Consider the following 15063-nt stretch of genomic DNA (forward strand, 5'->3'; position numbering starts at 1 on the left):
GGCAAGCTCAATTGATCTTTCAATGCCTAGTGAGAAGAAAGAAATGAGCTTATTTGGCCAAACTGGAGGCAGAGAAATACCACCTGTTTTTGGGGTGCAACAGCAAGAGGGCATGAGAGATGTTTCAAGAAAGACAATCAACTACCCCAATCATAGCATTTACTATTGTTGCACACATAATTGAAGCATCCTCAACAATTAATCTCTGAAATCAGCACATTGCTGGTTGTTGCTTTGTTTGGATAATACTTTGTTTCAGAAATCATTATTTTCAGCATATAGCCGGCCACAACAATGCCCAAGGAGTCACAATGTTTCTTGGCTTACACAGCCCGAATAGGCCAACATGTTCTAATGTAGGAGGAGATGGATTGAGCATCCTAGTGCAGCACACACTGGGTGGGGCACGGCATCAGTGATGCTTTTCGCCGAACCTTCTAGCGGCACCTATGGTAGAGTTGGTGGCTGAGGAGAGTATCCCACTTCATTTGGCTTCTTGTGGATGGAGGCTTGCCAGTCAAGCCTTAATGCAGTAAGATGGAGTTTGCAAGTGCTACCCACAATAGTGCTTGGAGACGCCAAAGCATTGTCTTTGGTCTTGCAAGGCAGCCCAACTGGTGTGGAGAGGAGTTTGCCATTTTCTTTGTGGAGTAGCACCTAGCCCAGGCTGTATATCTGGGAGAGCCTTCTGCTAGCAATCAATTAGCTAAGGCTGCCATCTGTTATACTAGCCAAAGATAAATGATATGAACTTCATCATCAAGGTTGATTCCTATGTTGTGGTTGGCCTCGATGCATTGCCTAGCCGCCAAGTACTAGAGCCCCACGGTGTCATGATCAGAGTTCTAGGAGATCACCAGGAGCCTCACAAGGTGGCACATCTGGACGGCTCACTGCTAGTTGATTTTTGGTGGTGAATCTCTCAATATACACGACATTGGCAGAGCTCTAGGTGTTCATCATCCACTCACACTACGACACTTAGAACCAGTTGCAAGGCAAGTCTCTAGTCCACCAGGAACTCCATCAGCAATTCATACTCACTTGGGGTGGCCATGGCCTGTTCTTCAAGATGCAAGTGAACAGTCCAAAGTGGCAATACATTCCCCCTCCATGGCTTCTTTCCCCCATTCCCCCCTAGACCACCTTGAGAGGCTTGTACACTTGATTGTTTTGTGATTTTGAGCTAGCTCCAGCTAGTCTGTTGAGCACATGTACTTATTTGTAAGATTCTTCTATGTAATATAATTAGCAACGCTTTTCACCGCCCCCCCCCCCCCCCCAAAAGGAAAAAAAAAAAAAAAAAAAAAAACTTCACAAGATACTATTACTGTTGAAGAGAAGCCATACCTTCAGCAGGAATGTGGGCTCCGTTTTTGATATCCACACAAGCTCTGCAGGAAACTTAGCAACTGAATCACTGTTTTCCAGATCTCTGTCAACAAGATCAACCTTGAATGAACCATCTGGAAATCCAACTACCTCAAACTGCTGCTTTAACCTCAGCTCCTCTGATTGAAAAAAGCCTGTCAGACAAAAAATCAGAACAAACTTCATGTAATAAGCATAGCAAGTGTCATTCAACAGCAATTAGAAACTACCTGATGGAGGAGTGACAATTTTGCATCCAATCAAAGAAACGTCTACCTGCAATAGGACCCTGATTTGAGAATAATTTAAGAAACGCAATACATAATCTTAAGTTCATGAAAAGCTACAAGCATAATAATGAATAGGAAACTTTATAAAAAATACAGCCTAGACCAAACCAGATGTGTGGGTTCCAAAATACTAAAGCAAGCATGTAAAAAAACAATATTGATACCTTTATGTAGTAAACCACCTAGGACAACAATTGACCACCCTATGGCAATGTGGAAGTAGCACACGCAAGTTGGCCATCTCATTGGCTACCCATTAATGCCTTTTGTCCCTTGGTATGGACATCCCATACCAACTCTCTCTCTCATTAACTCCACACTTGGGCCAACAGTGATATCAAAGCCACAACCTAGGTTTGTCAACACCTGCCCTTGCAACCATTGCCATTGAGTTTAATACTCAGCCAGCTGCCATCGTGAGCCCTTGCCCCTGTGCTGGCTCACACCTCCTATGGTGGTAATATGTTAGGCACCATCTTCATAACTACTATTGCTTCATCATGCCAAGAGGCTCACAACCACTGCCTATGTTAGGTGCTGCAGCAACCAGCAACTCCGCCATCATTCCAGCCAGTAACACCACCCCAATTGCTGCTCTTCAGCTGCTCAAGCCACATGTGCCACCCTCCCAATTGAGTTCTGCAGCACTGCTGCCTCTAGTTCAACTGCTGCCTCTAGTTCTCCATCCATTCAACATCTGTTTCCAGCCTCCACCATGCAATCCACACCTTCCACTACTGTGTTTGCTGCATCACCTACAACTGCCAACCTTTTTTTTTATCTGCTGCTGCTGTATGTACTGCCATGTCATCAAATCTGTGTTTATGCTACCGTCAGCCTGCCACATCAGCACCAGCCTGCTGTATTTGCAGTTTTCTCTCTCCTCTGCTTGTCCTACACTAATCCAGCAGCACCCTTGATGCATTCGCTGCTGTCAAACATCTTGGAGGATGCTTTGCTACGTTCCCAGATCCATCAGGGTGTCCAAGCATCTATCCAGTGTATACAAGATGATTCCTGTTTTGAGTCCTATAAGCAAGAGAAGTATGCTGAAATTTATTACAACAGTAAACCTCTGCTATAAACAGCATGTGTACCCTGTTCTTCACTGTTTAGAACAAGCCGTATTGATTCATAAGCCCTAAAGAGGATAGATTTTTGTTTTGGAACACAAAGAAAGGTGATGAGTACAAAAGATTAACTCAAACACTTGTAAGTTCTCTCCCTTCTTTTCCTTCTCAAGGTCATTTTGAAGTATGTGTACCATTATCATCTTCATTCAATGCATTTACTGGACAAAAAGGAACCAAAATCATTTACAGCTACATCAACCAATCCATTTAATCTCCTACTCATCCCACCCTCCACTTCCGCTGCGCCTTCCTTTCCATCTCCATTAACTGCACCTCATATGTCATCACACATTACACTATGGGGTCCTTCACCCTAGCACAAAGTTTAGGACCTCATCTTTTCCTCCACTAGGTCGGGTCCCCATGATTGAGGCTCATCCTTCCTTCCCTACACTCTCAAGATTTTCACGGCCCGAGAATACCACCCAACCATTACCGAGTGTAGATCAATTGGCTCCACAATTTGCCTCCATGGCATTACCTAGTGGGACTTCTAGTCATTTTGTTGTGCCCCAGTCAACGTTTCAACAAGACTCATGTGTCCCCGTGCCTCTATCTACACTGGTACCCTATGGAAACATTTGTGTTCAAGTGCCTCCACATCAATCAGCACCCATTGGACACTTTCAACCTATTTCTGCCTATCCACCTTCTTGTCTTCCTCCTACTCATCCCCCTCTACCACCTCCTTTCTATCCACCTCATCCATCTTATCCCACCTATTAGACACCTCAAGGTTCTTCCATCCAAACATGCCTTTACTAACAAGACTTCTTTTAACGGGTCAAATTTCACAACTTGGTTCAACCTAATGAGAAATGTCCATGACTCCCAAAACTTATGGGATACTGTGCAAGGATTGGAATCCCAACCTAATCCCACACTTGTTCCATACAAGGTCGTCCGCTCATGGAAGGGTAGGAATGCCTCCACTGTTGACAAGATAATGTAGGGTTTCTTGTCTGAGTTTCATTCTCAACCTCAACATTTTGATTTAGTGTTCGAGAGTTGGGCATACTTGATGGGCCACTATGTAGATCGAGATAGGACCCGCTACATAAATCTAAACCATGAGCTTCAAAATATTTAAATCACTAACCGGGATGACTTGAAAGTCAAGTTGGCTGAGTATTAACACTTTCTCCCCAAATTCTCTACCACGGGGGCCCTTGAGACCTTGAACGATCAAGTCACATTGTTCCTTAACAAGCTGCCCACGGAAATACTTCCATTTTGTGCAACAAGTGATCTCACAGCCCATCATGCCCACATTCTATGAATTTGAGTTCAGTTGTTCAATCAGTTTCATAGTATTGACCTCTAAAGAGGGGGCTCTCTTGCTTCTTCTCAAAAGGGGTAGCAAGAGAAGGGCAAACAAAACCAAAACTCAAATCAAAATTAAAAGCAAAATCAAATTCAAAATCAAGCCACTAAGACACAAGGAAACACCCAATCTTCTCTTAAACCCAAGCGGCAAAATATACCTAAAAAGAATAGGTATTGTCAGCATTGTCAAAAGGCTTGTCACTTTGATGAAGAGTGTTGATCAAAGGCAAGAGGCACAACACCAAAATCCAAGAATCAAGGCCCCGTCCCCTAGTCAAACAACCCCGAGCAAGGGGGCCCGTGTGGTGGAAACCCTCAGTAGGGGCAGTGGCAAGGCCAAACCCACATTGCCATTGATTAGGAATCACAGTCTATATCATTCTCCACGCCAAAGGGCATGTCAGATTGGTCTGCAAAAATCCATATTGTCTCTGTAGAGACATTTAACAATGCGAGTGTCATCCACGTCTGCCAATTGCCTCCCAATGAGGTGAGTGTAGAGCCCCACTCATCACAGTCGAGTACCTCAGCTACTCCTTGGATTATGGACAGTGGAGCTACTTGTCATATGATCCCCATCTCGGATATTTTCATCTCCCAAGCCCCTACAACCAAGATAGTCTATGTCAAGAACTCCTCCTTGATCAAGATCGAAGCTCACAGTTGCGTTAATTTTGCCACTAACTAGGGCCCGAATCTCGCTACACTAAATGATATATACTATGTCCCCCGGCTTGGGGTAAACTTGTTATCTATTTAGCAACTTTGCTAGTTAGGCTGAGCAATCTTCTTCACAGGGACCACAATTGAGGTCCTTGACTCTCAGACTGGTTTAGTCATTGTTCGCGGTGAGGCACACCCTAATGGCTTATACCATATGACAGTTTCTTTTCGAGCCGACAGCCGAGGGCTCTAAGTTCCATCGCTTCTAGGCTTTAGCCAATTCACAGGAGCCTACAAACACTGAGCCTCTTTGGCATTTTTTCTTAGGACATCTTGGATACAACTCTCTTTACTAGTTGCCGCAAGGGCCTTCCATACCTTAAGCTATCTCAAGATATTTGTAAAGCATATCAACTCGAGAAACAACATCGACCCCATTCCCTCAACAATCCACACATAGAGTTGAGATGCCTCTTAGATTGATTCATATAGATCTTTATGGACCAACATCCACTAGCACCTTGGACAACACATTGTAGTTCTTTTTTATAGTGGATAAGCATTCTAGGTATAGTGGCTGTACTTTCTCGAGTATAAGTCCCACGTGTGTACTTTCTCAAGCACAAGATAGACACTTTTACCTATTTCTTTGCCTGGGTACTACTAGTTCATAACCACACTGGTCATCGTATAGAATGCATGAGGAGTGATAGTGGTGGCGAGTTTATCTCCCATGCATTTTTCGAGTTTCTATAGAAACATGGCATCTCTCATCAACTTACCTCTACCAACTTCCCCTCTCAAAATTGAGTCGTAGAGCATAGGAATTGGACCCTCAAGAATATGGCACAATCTATGATATTCACAATAGAGCTTCCCGAACACCTTTGGGTTAAAGTTGTTAACACTTCCATATACATCTTCAACCAATGCCCGGTTGCGGCTGTCCCTCAAAGGGCTCCATATTGAAAACAGACAAGACGGGAGAGAGGTATAGAAACCAAGAGCACATACACAAAAGCAATGGAGAATTGAACACACACAGAGAGAGAGGGATGAAATCTTCTTCCTTCTTCTTCCACATCTCTCATCCATATTCATGCACCATATAATCTTGAGCACATAAAAGTGCTTTCACATATACATACCTACAAACACCGAAGCTTACAATGTCAACATTCCCTCTTAAGCGAGGTGTTGTCTTCACATCTTTACTCACCCAATGTAGCATTATAACCCACAATTGCTGCCTCCTAACACTCCCCCTCAATGCTATATTGAAGAGCTAACATATGATCAATCATCTAGTCACCATATGCATGTTCATGTGCATGTACCAAAGTTTGTTCGAGCACCACTTGCTTGGGTGAACCTACCCCATCCTTTTTTAACAATCACAACTATTTGCGAGAGGTATGACAAACCACATCTGTATCCAACATGTGCACACCTCACACACCACGCATTTATAAAATCCTTTTGAGATCTCAATCTCAACCAGAGAATCCAACACAAGCCAATTCTTGTGCAATATATCTCGAATGCATGTTGAGATTTACATGCAAATAAATAACCACTTTTGAGCTCTATACGGCTCAAGTAGGAGTGCCCTCATGCGATATGGGTGAAGTACAAATATCTCTTTTGAGCACTTAGGATCGGATATTCTTTAACACATAAATATTATTTGACATCTTGGTTTAGTGAGGGTAGCATTAATAGTTTCAAAAAGCCTTATAGATACTTTTTTTTTTTTAATGAAAGATTAGAATGGTGAGATAAGGTTGCCAATGGCTACACGTCTCTTCTTATATGTTTCCTATTTTGAACTTCTCCTTTGTCCCACTTTTCCTTTTTTTTTTGCACACTTAATCATTCTTTTCTTATCTATCATTGCATAAACTGGTTGCATATATAAGGAAGGAGATATTCCATCAATGATCCCTCACACTTTCCATGTGTGTCCCCATGAGACACCATACAACCCATAATTTACATATGTGCCCTAGAGAGATGCACAGTCCAAAGTCTCCAAGCTATGTGGAGATAGGGGATGATACAACTCACATCATTACTCATATTGGAAATATTTCTTTGAGTATGCAGGATGGTAAAACTAAGTATTTGGTTGACGGGATCTGGTGTGATCGACGATCAGCCGCCGTTCTTCGTTGGGTGTGCCGTCGTTTTGCAGAGACCATCGCTAGGAGCCCATCATCGATTAAGCAAATGCTATCCAAGCACCAACCTGTGCCACCCCGCCTAGACCCAACACTGCTAGCATAGCCAGCGTCGTTGCCAGCTTGTCACCGCTGCCTCCAGCTCTTCCTCCACCAGTAGGCTCGCCTTGGTTGTCCTCTACTCCGCCACCCTAACATTGCCTCGCCAGCAACCACACATGCCACCACCTCCGCTAGGTCCGAGAACCCTACCTCGACAACCCTGTCGTCCCCCCTTTTCGCCTTGCTGGCTGAGTGCCACTACCGCCAACTTCCTGTTCATGCTGCCACCTAACCTTCCGCCTCCTATCACAGTCGCCTCCTCTATCCCACCACTGTCATCTCTCTGGCTCACAGCAATCGCCCTGCCTACCACACCTAAACTTGCTTTGGCCGCACTCTCTCCTCACTTCGCAGCCATGGACACTTCCTCAGCCACACCCTTGCAGCCTTCATAAGATTCCTTGCACAAGTAACATCCAACTCCCCTTCCCTCGCACAACCCCAAGCAGACCAGCGGCTATACCCTGCGCCAACAGATCAAGAAGCACCTGCACCACCGACACATGGATCTAGCGTATCACCCGAGATTGCAGCCGCTCCTCCACCATCCCCAAGGGATTCCAGTGGAGCCCCCCGCATACACTTGGCCGATGCCTTCCCAACCACCGATCCAATTTGCTCTAGACACAGAGCTAGCACTCAGGGAGAGAGTGATAGCCCTAGAAGCATCATCCTTGGCCTGCAAAATGGTTGAAGATCGTCCGGCTATCCACAGTCTTAAGGACTCCATCCAGTCTGCTCTTACCGGCATCCCAGCCAAGATCACACAAGTGGTGTCCCTCGGAAAGGGATGCTTCAGACTCTAGTTTAGCTCACCTGAGCAGATGGAGGCAGCGCTTGCTACCAGCCCACTTGATGTCAGGACCTCAGCAACATACTTTGACAAATGGATCGAGGGCCAAGACTTCATTTCTTTGAGATGGCATTGCCATCACCATCTCTTTTCCTGGCCTCGTTGAGTATTTTACGCCATGCCTTTCTGAGATTGGCAACGCATTCGGTGAGGCAAATGCACAGAAATCATTAGGGGAGGAGAGTAGGCTGCTTGGGAGGAGTTCCTATTAGAACCCATGATTCACAGCAGAGTTTGGCAAGACCACATGCTCACTTCAGTTCTCCAGGAGAGGCAAGGCGATAGGAGCCACGACTTTCCACAGGATTGATTGGTTTTATGTGGATGCTCGGGCCTGCGATAGAGGTGGCCTCACAGGCATCATACCTAGCACGACCCTCTCGGACCACTCACCGACCCACATACTTCTTCTTGAGACACTAGGGGGACCCCATTCTAGTGTCAGGATTCTAAAGCACTTGTTTTATGAGGATGATCTTAGAGAAAGAGTCACACAGTGTTGGAGATATAGACCCTTCTCAGCTGGACGGGCAGCTAGTGACTTGGATGAGAGCCTACTGGAGATTAGTTCCTTCTTCAGAGAGGAGGCCACAAGGAGGAGACAGAGCCTTCTGGAGAAGGAAAGAGCTGCTAGGGCATCATTGGTTGCCTTACAGAGGGAGGAGGAGAGACGGCCAACATGCAGATGGATAGTTGAGAGGATGCATACTGCCAGGGCACAGATTGACTCCATGAAGGAAGCTAGATCAGAGTACATATTTCATGCAAGAGAGTCTTTTTGGACTCAGTCTGGGGACAAGGTCAACATGGATTTTTTCCACACCACAAGGCCTAAACACTCTAAACAGGGTGTTTCGAGACTCAAGAGAGCTGATGGATCCATTGCACAGGGCCCTCTAGAGGCGAGACAAGTGACCACACAATACTATACATCCCTTCTAGAATCCACTACTAGACCCCCTAGATATGAGAGAGATAGAGAAGCAGTTTGGCAAAGCACACAGAGGGTGGTTACAAACAGGATGATCAGAAATCTGATGGCCCATTTTACAAAGGAGGAGTTGGAGGAGGCACTTCGGCCACTACACTCAAGTAAGTATCCAAGGGAAGATGGACTAGATAAATCCTTCTTTGTGAGCTACTAGGATCTTATCAAAAAAGGCCTTCACTCAGCCTTTCAAGAGATTATGGCATCAGGAACAATGTCAGAGAGGCTATCTGAGGGGCTGATTCATCTTATCCTGAAAGGAAGTGGAGATAGATTGGAGATCACACAGTGGAGACCGATCACCTTGCTTGGAACTGCCTATATATCCTCGCAAAGGTGATTAGTCTCAGGCTGGCACCATTGATGTCAAATATTATACACCCCACTCAGATAGGATTCGTTTGAGAGCGCAGCATCTTAGACAACATCTTCACCTTCTGGGAGACCACAACTTTGGCTAGATCCAGGAAGCAAGACCTTATTTTTCTCCTTCTTGACTTTGAGAAGGCATATGATCGCGTGGATTGGGAGTTCCAGGAGGGCACAATGCTGAGGATGGGCTTTCCAGAGCAGTGGGTCAAGGGTGTAGCGGTTCTCTATTCTTCAACACATAGCCAGGTCATGACTGGAGGGGCAAGAGGAGATAGATTCAACATCTATAGATCAAATAGACAAGGATGCCCACTTGCTCCGTTCTTGTTTCTATTTGTAGCAGAGGCCATGAGCTCCTTCTTGAGAGACAAACCTACGGGTATCAGAGGCATCAGGCTACCCATCCTTGAATTTGAGGAGCTTCTTCATGTGGAGTTTACTAACGATACAGCAGTTTACTTGGATGGGAAGGAGGGCAACTTTAGAGCCTTTGTAACAGCCATGGAGACATTTTGCAAAGCATCAAGAGCACTAGTTAATTGGCACAAATCCTTTGGATTTTGGATATGCAACACTAGACAGCCAGAGTGGCGACCACATGAGGATTTCATATGGATTCCCCACGGAACCACTGTGAGATATCTCGGATGCCTTGTGGGGATTGACATTACCTCAGAGCAGCAACTGGCACCCCTCCTTTTGAGCATCAAATAGAAGCTTTTGTATTGGAGCTCGACGAGACTCTTGTTGGCAGGAAGAGTAGTGGTTGCCAACCAAGTTCTTCTTGCGACCATGTGGTACATCACTTCTTGTTGGGCATTCTCTAGGTCATGTATTGGCCAGGTGAAATGTCTCATCAGGAACTTCATTTGGTCAGGAGGAGATGGGAGTCTAGCCAGAGCAAAGGTGGCTTGGGATGTCATCATATAGCCTAGATCCAGAGGAGGATTGGGGATCATAGACCAAGATAGTTAGAGCAAAGCCTTATTGGTCAAGCTCATTGTTAGGGGTTTACTTCCAGGTGAGGAGCCCTGGAAGAAACTTCTGATAGGGAGGATAGAGGACTTGGCACCTATACATAGAGGACCATGGCAGCCCAGCATTCACTGGATATTTTAGGAGATCAGCACCAAAGATTTAGGGAGGAGCTTCGAGGTCAGATTTGCAACTGCCATTATTAGAGCTTTGAGATATGTATCTCCACGACTCCACCAGCTCCCCCGGCCCCCCCCCCCCCCCCCAACTACTTTGAAGAGAAGAGGAGATAGCCTCTTCTTTTTAATCATTATTTGAGATCAGAGTCAAGCCGCACCATTGGGCAGCGGACACACTTATCATGGGGGAGATTCTCTTTACAGGTCGCTACATCAATGCGGGAGTGGTTTGCATTTCAGGAGTTACCACACGGGACCTAAAGGCAGAGATTACATGGTCTTAGGGGAGCCAGGGCTATGATTGAGGCCGTGATGAAAGGGGTTCCACCAAATTGGCAAACTGAAACAGCTTCCTCTCAGACTTGGATTGGTCTTTTCTCTAGAGGGGATATCCTTCTAGCAGTCATTGCATCTAGCAAAGACAAGACATTCACTTTCACAGTTGAGGAGGATGGCCACCTCCAGCGAGAGGACCTTGACCTTACAGCACTTAGTGGCTGCTTCAGGCAGAGAATCAGAGTAGTGGCACACTTTCAAAGAAAATGACACATAGACCCAGACCCAACCACTTGTCATATAAATGGATGGAGATATTGGGCATATCATAGGAGGCCTCTACAGAGACTTCAATGGGATCCAAGAGAGTGGGTATGGATGGATCCCTTCCTTGATAGGCCATCCGACATCCCCTTCTTCTGCTACACTACTAGATTGGGACGGAGGATATAGATGAGCAAGATTAGAGCATAGCCTGCAGCCACCCCTCATTGGCATAGAGAGGGAGTCTCAAATGAGTTTCTATATGACTTTTGGAGGCGGCCACATGACAGCTTCAGGCCCAGGAAGATATCTCTCTTTCTATGGCTTCTAGCCCACAGGAGTTTAGCAGTTGGCACTTGGCTTGGATATGACAGGGACCTAGTGGCTTGCGTGCGATGTGGTGTGCCAGAGGAGACACAGAGACATTGCCTATGGGATTTTCCTAGAGCCCAAGAGATTTGGAGGAGAGCTCTTAGGATAGTATTCCGTGGTAGAGCAGAGTCCATGGTGGCGACATGGAGGGCTGCAGCTTGGGTCATAGACAGAGGTCCAGCTTGCGGCTATGAGGACACTCAAGGGAGCATTTCTCTTCTCATCATTGGACAGCATCTGAGCAAGATCCCTACCCCAGACTATTCACAGACACAGTGGACTCAGGGACATTGTCACATATGGGAGCTGATTTTCAGCATTATAGCTTGGTACATATGGACTCCGAGATGTAGCCAGGTCATTGATCTTCAAGATATACCCACTGGGGAGTCTCTATCGAGGCTTTGGACAGAGATAGTCCATACTCTCCATTGGAGATGGGAGAGGTTGCAGGGCAACTCTGAGAGGATGAGGAAGAAAAGAGAGGCTTTCCTGAGGATTTGGGATTCAGACACCTTCTTTCACACTACTCCTCAGATGGTCTGGCACTTTAGCCCACCAGATTGGTTGTTTACACAACCATTGTATCTTTGATGTACTTAGTTACTCTTCACAGAGTTTTTTAATTTGTATTTACCTTAGGGGAACTTTCTCCGAGGTGTAATTAATAGAATTCTCTTTTCTTGGAAAAAATACTAGTGTATTTGGTTGATGTGCTATATGTACCAAATATCACAAAAAACATGGTTTTTATTGGTCAAATGGTAGAACAGGGATCGTAGGTTTGATTCACATCTAATGGTTGTTATGTAGAATATGTCAAAAATGATTGCATGTTGATTGCAAAAGGAAAACCTACTAGCAAATTGTTTACTCCTGATGTAAGTTTGTCTGAAATGGATGCTACCATGTTATGGCTGATATTGAAATTTGGCAAAAGAGAATTGGTCATGTGAATGTGAAGTGGCTAAAAGACATATAGTCAAAACAAATTGTGGATGGCTTGCCCAAGTTTAGGGTTGATGGGATGCATAAAGTATGTGAAGCATATCAATTTGGAAAGCAAACTAGACATGTGTTTCCACATAAAAAACACATATGCAAGAAGCCACTTGAATTGGTACATTCTAATGTGTGGGGTTCTACAAAGGCTGAAACTTTGAGTGGCTACAAGTATTATATTTTCTTCATTGATGATCGTACTCGCATAGTATGGGTTCACTTTATATGTGAGAAAAAGACTTTGAGTGGCTACAAGTATTATATTTTCTTCATTGATGATCGTACTCGCATAGTATGGGTTTACTTTATATGTGAGAAAAAGGAGGTATTTACTCACTTTAAAAGCTTTAAGGCTTTGGTAGAGAAGGAGATAGGGTTGCTTATTCAGTGCCTAAGATCGGATGGAGGGGAAGAATATCTCTCCAGTGAGTTTTTTAATTTTTTGCATAAATATGATATACAGAGGCAATATACATGTAGATATACTCCGTAGCAAAATGGAGTTCTTGAGCGAAAAAATAGGCATATTGCAGAGGTGGCTTGTGCATTGATGTTAGAAAGAAACTTGCCTCATTACTAATGGGATCAAGCAGTTGCTACTACTGTATACATTATAAACATGGCACCCACTGCTGTTGTACATGGTAGGACACCCTAAGAGAAATTTACAAATAGAAAGCCAAATCTATCCCATCTAAAAGTATTTGGATGTATTGCTTATGTGCATATTCTTCATAAGTTGCATAATAAATTGGATCCCAACGCAAAAAAATGTGTATTTATTGAATATTCTCTTGAGCAAAAGGGATGTAGATGTTATAACATTGTTACACGTGAGCTAAGAGTTAGCAAAAATGTTGTTTTTTATGAAATGAGTAGCTGGTATAATAATGTGCAAAATGCACTTAGGACTAATGGGTATGAGAGTGTGATTGTACAAAAAACAAGTCAACAATCACAGGCATTGAGTAAACCACAAGAGTCTCCTAGTCATTGTTCGGTTGATAAACCTTACTGTGGTAGATTGAGGTCACATACTACTCCAACAAGTACATCATAGATGTCAAGAAAAGGTAAAGAGAAAGTTAGGGACTCCCCTACTATGACAAATATGTCATCAAGTTTCTCTCATATTGATGTTGATTCAAATGACTCTGATACCATGACAACACACAAGAGGTGAGAGAGGTGAAGAAACTTGATGACTGATATATCATCAAGTTTCTCTCATATTGGTGTTGATTTACATGGCTCTGATACCATGAAAACAAACAAGAGGGGAGAGAGGTAAAGAAACCAAGAGCATGTCAAAAGATGACGTACCAACAAGACAGTAGGGTTTGCGGGGAGGAACACGGAGTGAACTCGGAAAACATGGAGAAGAGAAGAGAAGAGAAGAGAGAAGAAACTCTAATGAATGGAATGATGAAGTTCTGAATCATGGAGTGAATGTGATACAAGGGAACAAGGATTCCGTAGCACAAGGAAGATGATGAAGTCAGCCAAAACAACGAACCACAATGTCCTCCTAAAGGGGTGTGGGGGTAGTGGAGAGACTGGAGAGAAGAGACGACGGACTGAATGAATCAACCGTGAGAAATAAATGAGAGGGTGGCCTATAAATAGGCACAGTCAGTCTAGGATGGCGCCCCTTTTTGGGGTTGCAAACCCTAAACGCAAAACGCAGAAATGCAAAATGCAAACTGCGGGTGAAGGGAAGGCTGGGGTTTCTCAACACCCCCTCTCAGGCCCAAAAAGGGGAACAAGAGAAGAGTGAGGTGGAGATGCAATGCTACATGCTCAAGAATGCTCATGCAACAGGTGCCACTTGGACAGTGTCCCTCATGGGAAAATTGTTCACTTGCCCAAGTGCCCTAGTACAAAGATGATGAAAACATGCAATGCATAGGAAGAACGTCGGACTTTGTGTGGTGCCGAGAACCATAAGGATATGCCCAAACTTGATCTTGGGAGGTCGCTCCATGCTGACCAAGTGACCAAGGCAAGAAGAGAAGAGGAGGAAGAAGATGTAGAGGACCCCTAAGATCCAAGATTTTCACCAAAAAGGGAACTTGCAGTAAATAACAATAGACAAAGTGAATTGAGAACCCGAAACTCAACCTCGAGAGAGAAGCCACTAGCTCCGCGCATCCATACTGGAAGGAATACGAAAGCCTCGTCACCAAGTCGAGGCTGAACCTCTAAGGTCCCGATCTAGGTGATACCTAAAGATCCTAGGTATCAGTAGAAGAGGTGACTAGTTGAAGAGAGCCACCCCAAGAAAGTAGAGGATGGGTGAAGAACTTCATGTGAAGTAGGTTCCCTCTCTGAGATGGGAGGTGGAGGAGCCCCCGCTGAAGTCGAAGAAGAAGTAGATGCCCCCTCTGAGGGCAAAGAAATAACATCCCTCTCTGAATCCCCCTATGAAGTAGATAGGATATCCAAAAACTCATGGATCACGAACTCCGAAATGTCTGATGATGAAGTGCCGCCAATCGTGCCGAAGAAGATATCTGGGGTGCCGAAGAGCTCCCAGAGGTAGCCTCTCGAACCTAAGTAGTCGAGGGTGGGAAAGGGTGGAACTCATAATGAGCAAGAGGTGGGCAATAGTCATTGTCTCTCAGTGGAGCGGGCTGGGTAGTCGAAGAAGAGCAAGGAGTCAAGCAGCCACTATCTGTTGAAGGAGCAGACTAACAAGGAGACGGTATCAAACAATC

At 44.8% G+C, this 15063-nt stretch overlaps 1 protein-coding gene across 2 annotated transcripts in view; it reads right to left on the minus strand.

Moving 5' to 3' along the window:
- LOC148016528 (uncharacterized) overlaps positions 1–15063 on the minus strand; it is an 86651-nt gene that overhangs the window by 38628 nt on the left and 32960 nt on the right. The window contains exons 2-3 of one of the 2 annotated variants that reach the window (XM_087663640.1): positions 1602–1647; positions 1351–1511 (exon numbers count right to left, since the gene is read on the minus strand). In XM_087663640.1, the coding sequence (XP_087519766.1) occupies positions 1351–1511; positions 1602–1647 (207 nt within the window). Of the gene's footprint in view, positions 1–1350; positions 1527–1601; positions 1648–15063 lie in introns of both variants that reach the window. The other variant, XM_087663639.1, reaches the window with a different exon arrangement.

The sequence above is a fragment of the Lygodium microphyllum genome, chromosome 23 (genome assembly GCF_053477565.2).
Source record: "Lygodium microphyllum isolate KBCC chromosome 23, Lygodium_microphyllum_v1.1.10, whole genome shotgun sequence".
Classification (NCBI taxonomy): Eukaryota; Viridiplantae; Streptophyta; class Polypodiopsida; order Schizaeales; family Lygodiaceae; genus Lygodium; species Lygodium microphyllum.